Raw genomic sequence first — 21,712 nt, 5'->3', positions numbered from 1 at the left:
TCCAGGAGATTGTTCGTAGTTCGGATTTGTTCATAAGTTGGAAACAATGTTATACATCTTCGACCTAAATATATAATATAAAGCATACCCATCCTCTTGACGAAATCTGTCCTCTTTCGAAACACTACCATCATGTGGCCAAAAATCAAAACCACACCTAAGGAAATACAGTCTTACAGTAAATATATTGTCTATGCACCTTTAAATCATGAAGAGGGGAATCCCAGACGTCCATTTGTTTCAGAGCGAATTTACCCATAAGAAATAATGGAAACTTTAATGATTCGTTCGACAACCTAAAATTTTTTTATATAAAATGTATTAATAGAAAATAAAGTGAAAATAAAACTTATTAATCTGCACTTTACCCAAAGAATCAGGCTGTGTGTATGTGTGAACAAACAACTTAACAAACAAACAACTTAGTTCCAGCCCAAGGATTATAGATCACAGGTCCACAGCTTAGTCAGACTGGAAAATTGTTCTTGATATTGCGTGGAGGGTCATTCTGACCTCTCTTGGGGACAATGCTGAGCAATACAAGGACTGACTTGATTTTACCGCCTTAGCTTAAACTTTGAGACTTTCTCCATTATGTAATGCTAAGTCTAGTTTTTTCACGCAGTGTTGATGTGTTTGCTGCAGGTGTTTACCCAATTACTGTGAGCATGGTGGTGAATGTTCTCAATCCTGGAGCTCCTTTAACTGTGACTGCTCTGGTACAGGATACACCGGAGCAACCTGCCACAACTGTGAGTCAGAGTTACATACGCTTTCCCAATTCAGGATAGGATTAATATGGGATGTGTAAATGTCTAGTAACTTATGTTCTCCAAACCCAGAAATGTGTCAAATTTAAGTGAAAAAAACACAATCATGGTTTTGTTGCACATCACTTGCAGCCGGATACAGTCAGATGTCCATCAGTGTTTTACTTGATTTTCTATTTAGAAATTGCCAGAGATAGAACACTGCTAGTCACAATCTGACACATACACATCACTAGTGACCAGATCCTACCAGTGTTTTTCCTGTTTCAGCCATCTTTGAAGTCTCATGTGAAGCACACCGATTGGCAGGAAGCTCCTCCGGATTTTTCTCCATCGACCCGGATGGCAGCGGGCCACTCACACACACTGTTGTCTACTGCAACATGAGCGGTAAGTGCGAACACACACACACAACAGATATAACCTTGGTGGTTTGAGAATGTTTAACTGAGTATATGTGTGTGTCCAGAGGAAAAGGTGTGGATGGTGATCGCTCATAACAGCTCAAAGCCAGTGAGCATTCAGGGTTCGAGTTTTCAGAATCCGCATGTCATGAACCTGAACTACAGTGCGTCACTACATCAGCTCACAACCCTGATGCACAGAGCACAACAATGCCAACAGGAAGTGATGTATCGCTGCAGGAAGTCCCGCCTCTTTAACACCTGGGGTAAGAGCGGGATGTTTAGAGTAGTCTCAGGGTTGTTTAATGCGGTTAAGTTTCATGATATTATGTTAAACTGGGAGGGAACGAAAACAATGGCAACAACCAGAGTCAAGAAACTGGAAAATAAGACAACAAATGAAACATGGAGGACAGTTCTAGCCAAGAACCAGGAAGAAGTAGGATGTAGTAATACTGCAATATTCTAATGCGTAACATGGGAACAGGTTACTGAAGTAGCTGGTGTGCTGTGTTTCCTCAGATGGCACTCCATTGTCATGGTGGAAAGACAGAGGTGGAGAAAGGCGGACGTACTGGGCCGGGTTCCTGCCTGGTGTTCAGCAGTGTTCCTGCAGCTTGGCTGAGAACTGCATCGATATGAACCATTTCTGCAACTGTGATGCAGACCGGAGCTCTTGGTGCGACAGCTGATCTCATCTTCCCTCAACTTACACTCATACAATCAGTTAGCTAGCAAGCAAGTTAGAGATGCTGCTCAAGGTCACAGTGCTTTTCCTAGTTGCCAAGACATTTCTCCATGTTCCATCCTTATTGGTTTGACAATAAATACCTACTACCTCATTACAGAGAATCAGGCTGCACAGAAATCCTGCCTACACAGATGACCTTGTCTGCAATAGGATCTTGAATGTTTTTCCACATTAATTATTTAAGATTTTGCTTCTTTTTTTATGTTAATAGACATCTAATTTATGTTAAACATTCAGAGTTAAGGTACATCTGTTGTTTTCAGGGAGAACGACACGGGGTTGCTGTCCTATAAGGAGCACCTCCCTGTCACCGCCATGGTGGTGGGAGACACGAACCGGAGTGGATCGGAAGCTGTTTACCGGATCGGCTCTCTGCTGTGCCATGGAGACAGTAAGACCATACGTCTGAAATAAATAAATAAATAAAGATAAAATAAAACCAAAGGGAAGTCATCTTCTTAGAATTGTTCAACAAACATCAAGAGCATGTATCGTATTTGTCTTAATCAAATGTATAGTTCATAATACTGTATATGTGAAGTTCTATTTTTATTTATAAGGCCCTACGGTTACGCTAGCGTGGAGGCATGGTGGCAGCTGTACGCTAGCACTGAAGTCATGAACTTAGACCTTCCATTACATTCTTTTTATTTGTAGGGTTTCTGTGGAACGCCGTGTCATTCTATCAGGAGTCGTCGTCCTTGAACTTCCCCACGCTGCAGGCCGAGCTCAGTGTCGATATCTCCTTTTACTTCAAAACCACAGCGCCCTCTGGAGTCTTCCTGGAGAATTTGGGCGGCAAAGATTTTATCCGGCTGGAGCTGAGCGGTGAGGAGCGTTCTTAAACACTTATATAAAGGTTTATTAGTGTTTACCTGTAAGGTGATTTATCCTCAACTTTAGATCTTTTTACTGTTTCACAGTCCAACACAGAGATATTACATCTTCCTGACAGGCCAAATGTTTCCCCACCTTGCGAGTGTCATTAATAACGCAGCGCCCGACTGCTGGCTAATGTTAGATAGTTAGGTGATAGGCTGTTGATGAATGATAGGAACAATGCGAATCACGTTTCTCAGGAAATTTTCAGAACATTCTCCTCCATACATTTTATTTCAATTAAAATTAGTAAATTCTGTTTAATGTATTGTTTTGGGGCAAAAATGTGGTCCATAATGAGATTTTTGCGTGCTGCTAAACACTTGTTGTTCAAAAGCCTAAAAATATTAAGCAGCTACAGTATATGGGTAAATCTCCCATTTCCAAGGTCTCCATATTCCAAGATGTTCTCATCAATATAACCTGGTTCATGTATATCAGTAAACCATGGGACTGACACATCTGTCCTCTACCAACCACCTTTCTTATGACTTTTGATCCCACCTCCTCAGCGCCATCATCAGTCACGTTATCGATCGATGTCGGAAACGGTCCGTTGGTCCTGACGGTGAAGTCTCACGTCCCGTTGAACGATAAACAGTGGCACCACATTCGTGCAGAGCGCAATGTCAAGGAGGCGTCCTTGCAGGTGGACCAGCTCCCCCTGCGCTTCCTGGAAGCTCCTCCCGATGGCCACTCCCGTCTGCAGCTCACCGGACAGCTGTTTATTGGTAAGACACGCCCCTTGTTATAAGACATCAGACCACACCCATTTTCTTTTACAGGCCTTGGCAGATGATACCAGTGAGCCACGCCTACTACCAGATTAACATATAAATCTGACCACGATTATTGTAAAGTCTCTCTAAACTTTAGAAAACATGTTTTTTCTTTGTTTGTATTTGTTCTAGGTTTACCATTGTCACAGTGTTTACATTTTCTAGACTAATCATTATCTCTATTTAAAGCAGTGTTTCCTGAAAATCTTAATTAGGTATGTGTATATAATTGCACACACACACATACTGGCCACGCCCATGTTCAGGTAAACATGTTACTCTTCCAGATGTGTGTCTCCAGGCCGAGCTGTAAAACCTGCTGTACAACACTTTTTTAATCTTTTTTTTTAAGCTGGATTGTTTTCACCGTGTTTGCATTTTCAGAGAATTCATTTTGAATTCTGAAGATTTATATCATACAGCACCTTGTCTGGATTTCTGCTATTTATTAGTTTCAGTGTTAGCTAAAATTGTGGCAGTAATGGATATAAAGAGGAAAAAGGCAGCAGTGTGAGTGTGAACGAGGCTGTTTGAGTTTCATTCTGAATTATTCACATGTCCACCTCTCGACCCCCGCAGGAGGAACCGCCTCCAGGCAGAAGGGATTTCTGGGATGCATGAGAGCGTTAACTATAAATGGGATGACCTTTGACCTTGAGGAACGAGCCAAAATGACCCCGGGGGTGAGCGCAGGGTGTCCGGGTTACTGCAGCAGCCAGAACCGACTGTGCCATAACCGAGGACGGTGTATCGAGAGGAACAACGGATATGTGTGTGACTGCACACACTCGGCGTACGGAGGACCGCACTGTCAGACCGGTGGGTCGTCAGAAGGTTTAACCTTCATAAACATCATCTTAGAAATGCCAAGATGCTCCTCATGTCTTATTCATGATCCCCATCAAATCTGATTCTTTAAATCTCTGACAGCTTCCTGTTTACTATACAGCATGCTCACTACATAGATTGTAACATAATGGCACTTTCTGTTCACTATATAGCAAGCTCACTATATATATATATATATATATATATATATATATATATATATATATATATATATATATTCTAATATATATTAAAATACTAGCTTCTGGAATACTAAGTCTAGCATACAAATTTGTTCATATTTTTCCAGATAATGGATAGGGCTGTGTATTGGCAAGGGCCTCACGATACGATGCGTATCACGATACATGGGTCACGATACGATAAATCACGATATATTGCGATACAATACATATTGTGATATATTGCAATAGTTTGTATTAGTACGTGTGTCACATTTTATTGACAACTTGATAAAGTAGGCAGACGAATTAAAATTCCAATTCCAATTTATTTTCCATCCATTCCAATTCATTAGAACGGCACAGTGTGATTGAAGTCCATATTGTTATAAAACTCTTAACACTTAAACATTCAACTAAAATGTATATGCCACTAAAGTTACATATAAATTAAATAAACAGTTTATAAAACTAAAATAAATTTAAGCAAAAAAATTTAAGTTCATCAAGTAAACATAAAACTGGAACATAATGCTCTAATATGAGGTACTCATTGTCACCAAACTGATAGACCAAAAACTCTCTTGCCTCCAAACTATTAGAAACTTAAGTGTAGTATCGATACTTGAGGTTTGACTATCGATACACTATCGTAAAATAAATTATGGCGATAGTTAGATGTATCGATATTTTTGCACAGCCCTAATAATGGAAACAAATAAAAACAAATACACACAGATTATATATAGTATATATAGTATATTATATATAGTGCAACATAAGGGCACTTCCTGTTTCCTATATAGCAGTATATTAAATGATTAAAGTATTGGCACCCTGCTGGACCTAACCCTGTGTGAGATGTTCTTCCTTCCTTCAAGAGCTGAGTAACATGACATGAACCTGGAGTCGGATGATCATTGCTTTGGATTCGAGCGGTCATGTCTGCTTGGGAAAGTGTTATAAATTCCTACCGCTGCTATAACAGATAACAAAAGAAAAATAAAGGCCCGTGTTAATGCCTGTGTGATGTCAGTGCTAATGTATAAGACATTCTCTCGGGTCTCTTATCTCTCTCTGGTGTATTTTTATCCTGTGATTATTCACGATAACTCAAACTGGGTGAGAGGAAACATCAAGTGGGACGTAAAAGTGTGATCAAAGCACTGGAGGAGAAATGATGAGAAAATTACCGTCTCTCTCTCTCTCTCAGTCACTCAACCACTTTTTCCTCCTTAACGAGGTGTCTATTACCATTATCCGCCATCGCCGGCGAGAATTTCCTGCAGAAGGTTGTGACCCGGCTCGTCCTGTCGCAGTCCCTGTGTCCGTCGGACCATTTTCCGGTGATATCAGAGTAAATTCTGTGATATGTCAGCCCGCTACGCCAGTCATATCTCTCTAATTATGTCTCCTTTCCTTTCTTTCTGCAAAGACCAGGCGCTTTTTTTTTTCAACGGTTTCTCCAGACGTAATAAGCGAACAAACCCGGCTGTGTGCGAAGCAGCTCGGCTCAGGCATCGGAATAATTTAGCATACATTTAAACTTCTGTCTCTCAGGGTTTATTTGACGCATTTCTTTTTTTTTGTCGCAGTACATTAGCGAGCTGATAGCAGGAAGGAGAGGAAGTGGAGTGAAAAAGCAAACGATTTCCTGAACTCTAACCACCGTGGACTATTTCACTTAATAAAATAGAAGTTGTGGAAAAAGTTGCCATCATTAACCCTGCCCCTTGTTCTGATCTTAACAAATCAGGACTTAGCTTAGGTTTAAACGAGACTCAGAGATGATCTTAAACAAAATATGTGGGATTTACACAAAGGCAAGTTTGTTTAATTACTTACGAACGCAGTAAGGCAAGTTATAACTGCTAGCTACGCCCCCTACTCATTTATGTTTTTTAAATCTGTTTATGTATTTGGCCTTAGTTGTTTCCATCGTCTGGAAATTGTGAACAAATTTGTAGGCCAGATTTATCTAGTATTCTATGCTAAATAGCAAATAGTTATCAGCATACTTAAAACTAATAATAGAAAGTTTGTTACATTTGTTTAAATTTTTGTAAATTAATTAGTGATCACAAAACAAACCTAGCCTCTGCTTTCAACCACATGCATTAAGTTACGCATGTGAGTTTGTGTCTGAAAAAATCTAACACTTTTACAAATTCACATAGCACTTAATTAGATGCGATTATACATGATTGTTAATTATGTTATGTTTTTCTCCGTACCATGTGGGGTGTGACCCCCTTTACACCTTCACCTTCTTTTCCTCTCTTTGTCACTTTATCTTTTTAGAAGTTTCCGTGTCCTTCGAGAGCGGAACGTCAGTGACGTACATGTTCCAGGAGCCGTACTCGGTGATGCAGAACACCAGCCGTCAGTCGTCGGCCATCTTGGCTCAGAGCAGCAGGTCTCGGGAGAACGTAGCATTCCGTTTCCTCACCACCAGATCCCCCGCCATGTTGATGACCGTCACCACGTACCAGCAGCAGTACATGGCTATCATCCTGGCTCATAACGGTACTTATGCCTTCCTGCTGACTACCAACATGCAAACCTGATGACTAGCTACACGCTAACCTAAAGACTAGTTACACACTGACCTGATAACTAGCTACGCACTATCCTGCTGACTAGCTACATGCTAACCATGCTAACATGCTTAATAAGGAGCTTTCTTTTTTTAATATTTCTAACTCAGTTAAACCTTGGACTGTGAGCATAATTCGTTCTGGAAGCATGCTTGTATATCAAACCACTCATATATCAAAGTGAATCTCCTCATAAGAAACAATGAAAACTTAGATAATTCATTCCACAACCTAAAAAAATTTATATAAAATAGTTAATAAAAATATTAATTAAAAATCAAACAAATTAACCTGCAATTTACCTTTAAAAAGAATCCCGACAGAGCAGTGTTTCCGATAGTGTGTGTATGTATAAATACGAAAGGAGTAAAGAAGGAAGGGGGCTACTGTGAAGTACGACTTTCACACACACACACACACACATATACATTTAAATATACTAACAAAAACACTGCTCTGTCAGGAAACTTCTTTAAGAAGGAACCTTTCAAATGACACTTGCTTTTGCTTTACGTGCACACACATACACATACACACACACACACGTGGTCACAGTGTTATAGTAAACAATACACGTGTGCACAGATGTTGACAATACAAGTGACGCACGTGCACTGAGAGTAATCAAGGAAGATGATTACCCACAATCCCCCAGGGGGGGATAGAGAAGAACCATTGGCTCGATTGTGATCACGTGACGCTCACCAGGCAGTGCATGCGTATATCAAGACCTCACTCATTTATTAAGTTAAAATTTATTTTTAAATTTTGCTTGTCTTGAAAAACACTCGCAGACCAAGTTACTCACAATCCAAGGTTCTACTGTATATATTTATTTCCTATATTCATATTCCCTAGTTACTGGACTAGTTACAGGCTCTCACTTTCCTTCTTTCTTTCTCTTTTTATTCTCTCATCTTCTTTTAGTTTTTCTTCCTTTTTTCCTTTTCTTTCGTTCTTACTTCCTTTCAAGCAGTCTTTCTTTTCCTCCCATTTTTTCCTTAATCCTGTTTTTTCTTTCCTTCTTTCTTCTTTTATTTTTTTCTTCCTTCGTTCCTTCCTTTCATTCTTTTATGCTTTATCAAATTTTTTGCTTATTTGATCATTTGTACAAAATATTCCTGTATTTTCTTTGTACCACCATTTATTGAAGTCTGTTGGTATTGTTACATTTTGCATTAGTTTATTTTCTGTGTAATTGGATTTAAATGAGTTTCATTTAACATTTATTTCCAGGTGTATTCTAGTGAATGGTTTAGACTTTGGACTCTGAACTAAAGATGCTAAAAATGAAAAGTAAAGTGAATTAGCGGAGGTTAGAAAGGTTAGCTGGTCCTTAGTAGAGAGAGAGAAAGTGAGAGAGAGAGGTGGTGTGGAGAGCTCTGAGCCGATGTTTTCTCGCCCATGTCTCTCAGGGACGCTACAAATTTGGTATAAACTGAAGCGGGAGCAGGAGCCGGATGTGTTCACGGCCACTGAGCGAAGCCTCGCTAACGGACACCTGCACCGCATCCAGCTCTACCGAGAGGGCAGGGACGTATACGTCCAGGTACGAACGCTGGGGCTCCTGTCTGCTGTTATTAATGCTCAGTAACGCTAATTAACACCACCGGGTTGCTCTCCCTCTCTCTCCTCAGGTGGATAAGGATGTAAGCCAGAAGTTCGGCCTCTCCACGGACCGGGAGCTGAACATGATCCGCTCGCTGACACTCGGCAAAGTCACCAGTAAAATAAACCACTCATCTTAATCAGACAATAACACTCTTTAACCCACAGCCTTTTATTAAATCCTCCTGAATTTATTTAACACAAATCAATCACATAAACATGGTGTGTGTGTGTGCGTGTGTGTGTGTGTGTGTGTGCCGTCTATTATAACTACATCAACTCCATTACCCACACCTTCTTTATTATTTTCTTTATTATAGCTTTAACTTAGGTTTAATAAATAACAAACAAAACATAAAAAATAAAATAGAATATATTTTGAATGAATACTGAAATCTTCCATCGTCCCTGTGGGCCTCAGGTCGAGTGGGCGTGGCCGAGGAGGTGCTCCAGGCCGGATCTCGAGGTTTCATCGGCTGTCTCTCGTCGGTCCAGTTCAATCACCTCGCTCCTTTAAAGGCGGCCATTTTGAATCGAGGAAGCTCACTGGTGAGCGTGCTCGGGAACCTGGTGGAGTCGAACTGCGGGGAGCTGGCCGATAGAGCAGCCTCGCACTCACTGTCAGGTAAGAGCTGTGGGAATAGCGGGAGGGGCTTCGCATGAGTGGAGTGAGTGGGGCTTAGCGTTAATCTCATCTAGCATGTGTCTTTGAGTTCATGTATGCAAATGAGAGCAGCTCTTGTGTGGGTGTGGCTTGAAGACCATATATGGGAATGTGGGTGTGGCTTTAAGAAGCATTAGCTTTATATGCTAAGATACTTTCTCTTTCCACTCCTCCTCTCAGACCACACAGACGCAAAGAAGCGAGGGAAGGAGCGTCTAAAGAACCCAGAGGCGAGCGACTCGGCCGTGATCGGAGGTAAGCATCGCCTCCGCCACCACCACCATCACCGCTACCGCTACCACCACCGGACGCAGCCACCGCATCCCATCCTCCTCCCACTTTATGTCCTCGATTTCTCTGCAATGGTTTTATAGATAATCCCTGTCTCCACTATCTATCTCTCTTTTACTCTGTCTTCCTTTTTTTAAAATCTGTTTTCCTGTCTGTGTGTGTGTGTGTGTCTGTGTGTGTGTGTGTGTGTGTGTGTGTGTGTGTGTGTGTGTGTGTTGTGTGTTTGTGTGTAGGTTTGATAGCAGCGTTGCTCCTGGTCATGCTTTGCGTTGTGGCCGTGATGATGCATTTCCTGTTGCGTTTTCGACGCGAACGTTCCCATCAGCCTAAAGAGAAGGACCCACGTGCTCAACCGGAGCTCACGGACAGCAGGAAGGAGTACTTCATATGACCCCTAAATGACTCCTTGGTCAAGTGACCCTAAATCACCCACACCATTCGGGAGGGAGGCAGGAGAGCCACTGGTGTGCCTGATCCTCGTCCCCTTTCTCCATAAGCTAAAACTTTTTTTGTGCCCACTATAAGCTCGAGTGTGGGAAATAGGACACGACCGAGCAACAGACCACCAAGCCAAGTAATACAACCTTTGACCTTTGGTCTCGTGAACCCCTTGCTGAGGTTAGGGAGGAGAGCAGAGACTAGACTCAGATCAGGACACACCTAGTGCTCGTGATCCTCACTCCCTTCTTCCCTTCCATTCCAGTCAGGGCTGATTAAGTGGAATGGGACACGACCAGGAGGACGGAGTAGGCGGCTGCTGTAGCAAACAAGACGGGAGAAAATTATATGACCTTCGACCTTTAAACTTTTTAAATGGTCTCGGCAGCACGAGTTGGGACAAAGCCACAGTGGAGGTGACATCAAGGAGGCTAGGGTGACTTTAGATGACCTCTGACCCTAGTTAGAAGTGAACTCAAAACTTCAGCGAGAAATACACAAAAGTACACACACACACTAATGGAACATTTCTGTAAGGGCGCTTTCACACTACGGGCTAAAGCATGGCTCCCGGTACACTTGACCCCAAGGTTTGTTGTGTGTGTGTGTGCGCGCGCGCGTGTGTGTGTAATATGAACAGCCCGTATTGTTCTGGGGTCTGGACCAGCGTACTGTGCTCGAGTCCACTTGAAAAGATGTTCTTGGTCACGGTAAGGTGTACTCACACACAAATAAAATCGAATATGAAAGCCAAATTTATCTGAACTGGGACGTGGACCCTTGTTTAGGACACAACCGCATTGGTGCCATCTGTCTTCTCCAAAATCTGTGTGCATGAAGCAGGCACTGATCTCACGGCCAGAGCTGATACCGCAGGAAGGCACGCAAGAGCGTCACTCTTTTAGTCGTAGTGGAAAAGTCGACTTCCCAGTTCTCTTCTTCTCTTTGTGTTTAAAACCAACTAGGCGCATACTGCCACCTGCTGCATCGGAGAGTCTAACTATGCACATGTATTGGAGTGCAGATAATAATAATAATAATAATAATAATGTTAACTCCAGGCAGCAGGGGAAGGAAAAGCATGGTACGAATCAATCGTGTGTGAAGCCTGAATGCAGAGAAAAGAGCAGAGACGGTCAATTTAGGTCAATCACATCGCTCCTCGTACTCGAGTCATTACATTAATGAGAGCATTATTTAAAAAATTATCGAGAGTATCAATGAAAGTGTTAATCAGGGTATTAATCAGAGTACTAATGAGAGTATTAATCCGATTATTTATGAGAGTATTAACGAGAGTACTGACAGTATTTATGACGGTATTAAGAAGAGATTTTTATTTATGAGAGTATTATTGGAGTATTAATGAGAATATTATTAGAGGGATTTAGTCGAAGCACTTTCTTTCAAACTCATTTATATCATTTAGTTTTCATAAAGACATCCACGGGGGGGAGGAGAGGACTTACTGTAGCTGGTTGGTTGTATTAGTCGTATTGCATCACAATTTTCATCACATGAAAAAAAAAATCGTCATCCATTAGTCACATGACCATCTTACTGTCATGTGGTGTGCGCTGTGAGTGATTTAATATTTTTTGTCCATTTTAAGAACATGAATATGTATGATGGATCCTTATATGGATAAACATATTTGCTATGTTTTTGTGTCTCCTGAAACGTCTTACTTTATTGTTTCATTTTTGAACATGAGCTCTAGGGGACCTCTGTCAACGTGGAGATGATGAGAGGATACGAGTGGACTGAAGGTTTGAGCAGTTCCATGATGAGCAAAAAATGGCAAAATATGCACTTCCTTGAATGACCACTAAAAGCTGACAACTTTACCGCAGAAATAAACATGTTTACAGCCTGGTACAAAAAAAAAAAAAATTGGTCTTCATAGCTAGATTTTCCATTTATGATTAACAGTGTACAACTTTAATGTAACTCCTTAGTTACAATTATATTAAACTGTAAAATTATAGGCTGTGGCTGATTTGAGTGACAGATGCATCGCCCATTCGCACATTTATAGATTACCTGAGGTGTAGACGGAGTCAGCTCCTGCCAAGATGGTGACAACCAGAGCTGATACAGCAGAGCATTAAAACCTCTCTTCAGAACCTCTGGGTGACGTCGCCGGGGGTTTGTGCAGCTCTTTTACAGTCTATGGTTGAGATTCAGGGGGTCTGAGAGCAGATTTATCAACTCCGCAACTCCATAACTGACAACTGTTCATTGCTTCTGTAACATCTCACACGACAAGAATGGAATATTACTTCTTAATAAGAGTTTCCCATTGTCACTTTCATTATAGCAGCTAGAAACACCCGTACCCGCTGCAGCCACTCTTTATTCTCTCGTCAAATAATATGAGGGTTTATAAAGAATTTCTTTTAATTGTGTAAAGCTGATCTGCAACAATGACTGTTGTTAAAAGCGCTATACAAATAAAATTTAATAGAATTGATTGAAAATCGCAGCTCGTCATGCCACTGAGAGACTGCAAAGGAGCGCAAACTTAAGTGAAGTGACTAGCTTTACCCCTGACTGTTACAAAGCTCTGGAACATCTCCTTATTGATATGACGCGTGTGCTGTACACGGCCCCATGAGAGAGATGTTACTATAAAAAGATCCATGTATTTGACCCAGCTCATTAACGTGAACCTGTGATTCGCAGCCGCAGAGCTGAAACGAATCAACCGATCAGCACCCAGAACTCGACGTGAATAACGTGAAGACTTCCCGATTCAGCTCAGCTCCCATGAGTCTGTACGTAGATCCGAATCGGCGTCTTGTCTCCTCTCTCTCCTCATGCTGACGCCGATGCCAAGGCGCGTCAGATGTGTATCCAGCTGTGATCTGCGCAGATGTCAGCGCGTGACAGCACGGAAATGACAAACCTGCTCTCGGACCGCCTGGAGATCAAAAGCGGTTTCTGATTCAGCAACACATCCATCTCCACATGGATAAACATCAGACAGGTTGGATTTCAAACCAGCAGGGTTTTTTTTTGTTTGTTTGTTTGTTTGTTTGTTTTTGTTTTAGCTTCTGGGTTGAAGACGTCGAACGCGTCATGCCAGTTTAGAGAACTGAAATATGAGAGTGCAGGGGGGAAAGTTTAACATAAAACATACAAAATACAGCAAATTTGTTGACTGTTATGTGCTGTGTGTTGAGTTACTGAAAACATTTTAAGTATCACTTAAAAAAACAATGATATTCCCCCCAAAAAACTGCACAATAAATATAGCAAAATCTTATTTTTATTATAAAATCTTATAATTTTTATCAATACATGCTTTTGCATCTGAGACCCAGTCTGTGACTTTCAGACTAAAAGATGTTTGTTTAAGGTGTAAAAATACCAAATAAATACCACCCTGTTTTAAAAAAGAGGTACAAGGGTACCAGTACTTTTTCCCTTGTCCAAAAAATCCCAAATTCCCAAAACACACACAAACAAAGAAGCACATGTACCCAAAAAACAGGCACCCCCACTCGTTTGCTCTTATAGTTTGTTATGTAATAAGACTTTATTGTGTTGACAGCATGTGGTAGCAGCGACTCCCCTGGAGCCATTTGGATTGTCACATGACTAATTTATGCAAATTAGGTTTGACACAATAAAACGATTGGTGCTGGGAAACAACAAAGTGCGAGATAGAGATGGATTGAGTTAAGTTTTAACTTCACCCCTCGATAAGGAATAAGATAAACAATGCAGAACAGGGATTAGAGTTTCTTTGGATAGTTAAAGAATCTAAGAAGGGGTCAGCATTGCTTCTCTTAATCTTTTTATTTGTCCTGAGAAAATCACATCCCTAAAACTCTGTGCAGGTCATGAAATATTCCTGACTAGCTGGCTAACGAGGCAGATGGGGACAAATTTTAAAGACACTTGAGCGGTAGCGTTGCTAATCCTCTCCTCTCGGCTACAGCAGCTCGTCTCGTTTGGCTCTCCCGCTAATCGCAAACTGAACAAGCCTATTTTTAGAAGTGCATTTAATCCCATGAATGTGGCTTTAAGCACACACACATCCACACTGTATATAATGTGTTAAAATAAATACGGTATTTATTTTCTGCCTGTTTTCTATGGCTAGAGTTGTACAGCTGTATTGTACATAAGGGTTTGTTTATTACCAATAAAGTGAAACATTTGTACAAGCACGTGTGCTACGTTTGTGTCTCTGGCGCGGCCCAGGTTAAAGTTAGCCACAATCTTCAGGCTATAACTAGCGCTCGCTAGCTCGCTAGCGCTCGCTAGTCATTTTATTTAGCGTGTGTATTGTATATATGACTGAACATATGATGCATTACTTTTTTTGTGTGACAAAAAACTTGCCTGTCAAAGTTTAGCAAACTGCAGTATTGTTCAAAGCGTTAAAACGTTTGCCAAACGAACTTGTTTCGTCTGGCCGCCAAAGCTCATGGGCCACTAGAGGCCGCTATGAAACTTATTCACCATATAGTCAAAGAAATATTTTCACTTTGCTGTACACGTTATGTTATTTTAAATATTATTTTATGTGGCATAATTCTTGACCCTTGATCCAATTCAATCGAGTTGAGTCTAATGTCATCTTGGTCAGCTTGGTGACGGGATTCCAGGTAGTAACACACATTTTAAAATTGTATGTGTGAAACTAGAAATTTATGTTTTTTAAGAAGGTCCCATGAGTGCAGTCTGTCCAGTCGGCACGCCCACTAGCCCAAGAGATTAGCATACTGCGGGAATATTTTTCATCAGCTGGGATACTTGTCTGACTTTCTCATCCTCACTTACTCACTATGTCTATGTTTTATTCTCAGACTTTCTGTCTCAACACCGCCCCGCCCTTCTCTCCCTCTCTCTCATTTTCTGTCTCACCCGGTCCTTCTCCGTCTCTCTCTCTCTCTCTCTCTTTCTCTCTTCATCTCTCCTCATTTATCTCTTTTTTCCCCCTTAAAGCAACTTAACCCAAACGATGCATCAGTCAGAAACGTCAGCATTTTTACGGCAGGTTCTAGATCACCTGCACTTTTTATATGGCAGAACCGTGATGGATTAAGCCGTAAAGTAGGACGAAGGGAATAAACGTGTCGTGTTGCCCCTGCATTATCTGTTTAAATTCTACATCAACACCATCGGAACATAATCTCTCCTCATCAGCGCAGTGAGGATGGATGTGATGGATGCTGATGTACACAGAGCTGGAACCCACCCACCCCTACTGTCTCAAACACACACACACACACACACGCACACACCTCCAGACCACAGAGACATCAGGAAAGGTCATGCAACTCTCAGTGTGGATTTATAAACCTCAGCTGTTTTTATCACACTTTCACTTGTTCGTTCTGACAACCGGCAGGTTAAAGACACACAAAACATCTTGTGTAGACATTTTCTGTATTGGATAAGATTAAAGTAAAAAAAAAACAAACAAACAGGTGGACAGAGGCACCAATACTTTCATCCTTTCACCAATTTAAGTATGTCTATATTAAATAATTACTACAGTAATTTGTCACAAGGGTGCCAATACTTTAATAGCAAGTTTATTTTTTTTAGATCATACAATAGTCTCTGTATGAATATATATACTGTATATATCAACATGTCTGAGATGACCTGATGCAGGAAAGAGAGAGAGACAGAGAGAGAGAGAGAGAGAGAGATGGAGAGAGAGAGAGAGACGGAGAGAGAGAGACAGACAGACAGAGAGAGACGGACAGAGAGAGAGAGACGGACAGAGAGAGAGACGGACAGAGAGAGAGACGGAGAGAGAGAGACATGACCTCAGTGATGGAGCAACATGGCACTATATGACTAAAAATCATCTCTCACACACACACACACACACACACAATAAATTGGACACAGGGCATAAAACCCCCAGCATAATTAAATATACAAAATAATGAATATGCATTTTGAAATTTCAAAAGTATTGGCACTCAGCATGTAAATGGGTTTGTATGTGATTTTTAACATTTAAGAGCTGCAAAGTCTCTTTATTACACGCTGTCACTCTCTCAGCATCAAACGCTTCTGAATCTAAACGACCAGCTGAAAGACTGAACAGCGCTTAGGCACCGACCTTTTGTCTGCACAATTATCTGTCAAAATTATGCCCCCCCTACGTTTTACAAAGCTGTCGGATGCAGATTTATCACGCGTCATGCTGATTCAAAAGCCAGACGCCTTTGTTACTGTTAGTCACGTTCCCATCACAGCCTTTAAGCACTTCACACATAATAATGGATCATAATTTATGGGAAAAAACTGTTTAGATGCTGCGTTTTGTCGAGGTGTTCCTCAGGGTCCTGTACTCCGCTTGTATCAGTCTTTAATAGTCAAAGATTGACAAACAATATTTTTTATTTAATACTGTTAAATTACTAATTAAAAAAGAACTAAAGCAGAGTATAAAAACAAATCTTTCCTGTACAGCGCACAAAAAAATAAATTTTACAGATTGGCAGCATTTGGAAGGCGCAGATGTTCAAAAGGATTTGTCTCAAACACAGCGTGGAGTTTAGTGTACGTCTTCCGTAATGAGGCTGACTGCGGCGTGGGGCCGAGCGCGAGGCATCTTGGCGCTCATTCTCCACGCACCTGGATGTGTGTCAGTGATTTGTCCTTTTCGCACAGAATCCACTGTCAGAAACAGGCCGAGTGAGTCACAGCGCAGCGGCGGAGCAGCAGATGGTGGCCTTTCACTCGACTGAATCAGGGAATTTGCAGCGCTAATTAGCGTTAGTCAGCACACTCAATAAGACGTCTCAGGAGACCAAAACAGTCTCCGTTTCCTCTTTCTGCCAGAGAGCACCACGTCACGATGCTGCTTCAAACCCTGTTTGTGTGTCATGAATCTAATGATGACTTTTGTTTATTTTAAAGAAACAGAACAGCAAAAAAAAGTATAAAAATTGCTGCATTACACCAGATGCATTTTGCATGATTATTTATGTTTTTTGGCAGACACACTTTACCAGAATGACTTAGATTTTTTTTTTTCATTTCATTTTACATCTGAGCAGGTGAGGGTTAAGGGCCTTGCCTAAGGGCCCTACCTGGGGATCATGGCATTTAAACCGAAAAGCTTCTGATCTGTAGTGGCTTAACCACTGACCTACCCCAATCCGGAAGAAACATTTACAGCATTTGGCAGACACCTTCATCCAGAACAACTTGCATTTTGCGTAAAGGGCCTCGCTTAAAGGTCAAACCTTGGCAACTTGGTGGGTTTGAACCTGAGACCCTTCAATTAGTTGTCACCTTAACAACTAAGCTTCCCTGGCCCACACATCTATTTTCTGTATGTTGAGACGTCCTCATCATTTCCATAGCAACCGTCAGTTCATTGGGACGTTGTGGTGAAGGGAAGACGTAATGGAATTATAAAAGGATAAAAATGATGTGTGGCATCAGAGGAATAAAACAGGCAAGTGAGAAATCCCAGATGTCCTAACAGTGCAGTTTCATCATCTCCCACACACACACACACACATCACAGGAGGATTTTTCTCCCGTTGAGGATCGTAATAGAGCGAGCGGCTGAGCGAGAGTGAGAGAGCCGGCTGAAATGAGGGAGGATGGAATAAGCCAGCGAGCATCCATCACTCCTAATGAGGACTAGGCCGTGTGCGGCGTGCGGCACAACTGGGACTCCATCCCGCCACATCTGGATTGATAGGTGGCTTTTTTTATATATATACAGCAGAGAAATCCTCTGAGGGATTTAGTCATTCCCGTGTCTCCAATTCAGCAGAGCTTTATCGGTGCTAATAAAGAAGAATCACCACGTTAACAGAAGCAGCGTCAACAATAACAGTTTCACAGATTCAGCAAATATCTACACACACACACACACACACACACACAGCTGGTAAAAACTTCCTGAACACACCATATTTGTGCATTTTTGCTTAAAATCAATAAAAATCATCCACATGAACCAGACGCAGGTCTAACGCTCCATCGCTCTACAGTTAAACACTTTTTTAAGTGCCTAAAATAAAAAAAATTCCCCCTTGGTTTTCTTAACTTTTTCTGATATTCATACACTGTATACAACTCTACGTAGAAACTGTAAGAACTTAATTGTTGCCATAGTAACAGCTTAGATAACAACTTAACCCATAAACCAGATTAAAAAAAAAAAAATCATTAATATTGGGTTAAATGTTTTTGTAGCCCATAAAGCTCAGAGCATTTTAGCCATTCATGGTGTTGTTGTATTTTAATAAACATATATAGTGCTCAGAAGTGCAGTACAAGAGTAAACCTCAAAATTCTTTTGAGCACAAGCTACTGTAGACAATATGAACTGAATTTTATTTCATTTTAACCAACAATACAAACATAATTAAGCAAAAGAAAAATAAATTTTAAAATGGGTCAAATTAATAGCACAGATAACTTGATCATATGTTTTCATTTTTGTTTTTCGGTTGTTTCTTTGACCAAATAATAATAATAATAATAATGTCGCGTTTTTACGCCGGGAAGAATGCTGGAGAGACGAGTGAGCTTATTTGCTACCCAATGCAATGGCTGGGAGTACTTTATTAAGCACACAGCATGTAAGGCAGGAGCAGCACCTTCACTCAGGAGCCTACATCCAATTCACCACTAGCTTGAACTGGAGCACATTTCACACGTCACACACCCCTCACACAAACAGGGCCGAAGCCACCAACCCAAACACCTTTCCCCAACATGGTGAACACACACCGACATCCCCGCAAGGCATGCTGGTCGTCAGCCGCCGCCCCGCCCACGCCACACTGCCCCCACCCGAGCTGTGACCGTCCCTGGTCACCATGACGAACTCCGTTTCGGAGGCGTGGAGGCGGTCGGCGCTGGCGGTGGGAACGCCGGCGTCCTTTGGCAGGTGAGGAGTGAACGCAAATGTAGTCCTGAGGCGGTCCGGCCTTCAGAGTTGGATGGTTCCCCGGCGTGCGGCTGTGGAGGCGCAAGACGGTCCCGGTGGGGCAAAACTCGTGCCCGCCCTGCCAACCGCACCCGGTAGATGACATCGGAGAGCCGAGCTGGCTGTGAGTGTCCACGCCCATTCGCCCCTTCTGCCTGGCGATGAGCGGTTCACAGTTCCACAACCCGTGTTAAACAGTGGAGCCGGTGTCCACGAGCGCCCGCAGTAAGACGCCGTCCGGCACACAGTCGAGGTAAAGCCCCGCGGGGCTCCCCAATCGTCCACCCGGCGCTAGTTTAGCGGCTGCTGGTGAACGCTGTCCCTCAGGCCTGAGAACGTTACAGCGGTAGTCCGGCTGTCCCTCAGGCCTGAGAACGTTGCAGCGGTAGTCCGGCGGTCCCTGGCCTCAGCGTCGTCGCGGAATCTCGGAAGCGGTGTCGAGGCCTAGCCGCGACGGGTAGCCCTGTCCCCGGCTAGGTTCACCTACCAAGCGCCACTGAGCTGCGGGCGGTCGCTCGGCTCTTTCGCCGTGATGTGCCGCCATTATGGGCTCAGCGCGCTCGACCTCGCGCAGCGCCTCCTTACGATCACCCGCGCCGTCGCCTCGCCGCGAAACGTCGGAGAGCTGCTCATTGCCTAGCCGCGACGGGTAGCCCTGTCCCCGGCTAGGTTCACGAACCGAACGCCACTGAGCTGCGGGCGGTCGCTCGGCTCTTCCGCCGCGATGTGCCGCCAATATGGGCTCAGCGCACTCGGCCTCGCGCAGCGGCAGTTCGCTTTGCCGGCTAACAGCGCACGGAGCTGTATTTTCTGCTTCCCGCTCCGTGTTGGTTGACATGGTGTGCTCGCGCTAGCTCCGCCGGAAAAGCGCTTCTTCAGCACGAGTAGTCGCTCCGCTACTCGGCGGCCTGCTTGGATTTTTAGAAGGTCCTCCTTTGTGCGCTCGAACCCGTTATTCCCCATCCCACTTCTGACACCAATGTCGCGTTTTTACGCCGGGAAGAATGCTGGAGAGACGAGTGAGCTTATTTGCTACCCAATGCAATGGCTGGGAGTACTTTATTAAGCACACAGCATGGAAGGCATGAGCAGCACCTTCACTCAGGAGCCTACATCCAATTCACCACTAGCTTGAACTGGAGCACATTTCACACGTCACACACCCCTCACACAAACAGGGCCGAAGCCACCAACCCAAACACCTTTCCCCAACATGGTGAACACACACTGACATCCCCGCAAGGCATGCTGGTCGTCAGCCGCCGCCCCGCCCACGCCACAATAATAATACGCTCAGCCTTGAGGGTTCTATGTTCCCATAGTCTGGAAGTAGTAAAATGTTCACCTTTTAAAATTAACGATAACTGATGCATTCCAAAAGATATCCGGTTACAGTTAATGTTCCTAAGTTCCTGTTCTCACTTAGCTGGAAGTTCGTTTCTCCTACAGCTTCAGTCTCCAGTGTTTAATTAAACCCAACATGAAACCTTCAGCACATAGAGTGTGATTAATCAACACTGCGTTTTGTGCATCCTACGAGCTTGTCTTTGTTTTTCGATGACTCTGAAGCGTTTTGCACGGCCATTTATCCATTATGCATTTTTGCACTGGCCTTGCCCACTTGTTTACAGTTTCAGGCTGATCAAGTGTTCTGTTGATTAGCACACACATTACTGTGTTACTGTATTTTACCCCCCACCTCCCTACTGTAATCTGATTAATAGCTAACTTACTGTTCCAGGGTCGTCTTGGTTTCTTGGTTATTGAGGCAGTCTGGATAATCTGAATTTTTCTACTTTAAAAGTGATACAAAACCACAGTTTTTGAGTTTGAAAAACGTCTCGGGTTACTTTGCTGTAACCCTGTTCCCTGAAAAGGCGGGAACGAGATGCTGCGTGAAAACGCTATGGGAACATCTTGTCATGTTGCCGGTTGTGAAGCATGTGTGTACCAAACACGCCAAATTTTTGGCTTTTATAACCTCGGTCAGGTGACGTCATCTGATAGGACGCACCTGCAGGTTATAAATAGGAGTGAACCGGAAACATTCCTCAGATTGATTTGTCTGAACGGACGTCCGGTCACATAGGCAGTGCGGCATTGGGACGCAGCATCTCGTTCCCGCCTTTTCAGGGAACAGGGTTACAGCAAAGTAACCCGAGACGTTCCCTTTCAAAGGCTACACTCGATGCTGCGTGAAAACGCTATGGGAACGAGAGTGCCAACGCCGCCGCACTGCAAGTGTCTGGACTCCAAGGTTGTGTAGCGTGTGCGCACAAGGCCGAGAAGGTCTCAGAACTATGTCTGGGTAGCTGACTCAAGGACCCGTGGGCCCGGAGTAGCATGAACATCCAAACTATAAATGTAATAAATGTGTGTGGAGAGGACAACCCTCCGTGTCACACACTTGCTGCAGGAGAATACCTCTTGCTAGTGCAATAGATGGGGCGATCCCCCTGGTTGAATGAGCCCTGATTCCTAGAGGCGAAGTGAGCCCACGCGCCTCATAGGAGAGAGCAATAGCCCAGTGTAGTGGGGGCCACCCCTGTTGCGGCCCCAGACCATGTAAAAGCTGCTTTGACTTACGCC

The 21,712-nt window shown here is 43.0% G+C and overlaps 1 protein-coding gene across 1 annotated transcript in view; it reads left to right on the top strand.

Annotated features, from left to right (window-relative positions):
• The window catches only part of cntnap5b (contactin associated protein family member 5b), a 54,681-nt gene extending 42,932 nt beyond the window's left edge, over window positions 1-11,749 (top strand). The window contains exons 11-24 of the mRNA XM_053492695.1: window positions 646-752; window positions 1,041-1,160; window positions 1,240-1,440; window positions 1,697-1,853; window positions 2,189-2,316; window positions 2,583-2,753; window positions 3,317-3,535; window positions 4,163-4,402; window positions 6,895-7,119; window positions 8,606-8,739; window positions 8,828-8,915; window positions 9,220-9,423; window positions 9,643-9,717; window positions 9,987-11,749. Of these exons, the coding sequence (XP_053348670.1) occupies window positions 646-752; window positions 1,041-1,160; window positions 1,240-1,440; window positions 1,697-1,853; window positions 2,189-2,316; window positions 2,583-2,753; window positions 3,317-3,535; window positions 4,163-4,402; window positions 6,895-7,119; window positions 8,606-8,739; window positions 8,828-8,915; window positions 9,220-9,423; window positions 9,643-9,717; window positions 9,987-10,144 (2,227 nt within the window). The 3' untranslated portion in view covers window positions 10,145-11,749. The remainder of the gene's footprint in view (window positions 1-645; window positions 753-1,040; window positions 1,161-1,239; window positions 1,441-1,696; window positions 1,854-2,188; window positions 2,317-2,582; window positions 2,754-3,316; window positions 3,536-4,162; window positions 4,403-6,894; window positions 7,120-8,605; window positions 8,740-8,827; window positions 8,916-9,219; window positions 9,424-9,642; window positions 9,718-9,986) is intronic.
• Window positions 11,750-21,712: the final 9,963 nt, after the last annotated feature.

Source organism: Clarias gariepinus, chromosome 3 (genome assembly GCF_024256425.1).
Source record: "Clarias gariepinus isolate MV-2021 ecotype Netherlands chromosome 3, CGAR_prim_01v2, whole genome shotgun sequence".
Taxonomy (NCBI): domain Eukaryota; kingdom Metazoa; phylum Chordata; class Actinopteri; order Siluriformes; family Clariidae; genus Clarias; species Clarias gariepinus.
This window is presented reverse-complemented; position numbering and strand designations above follow the sequence as displayed.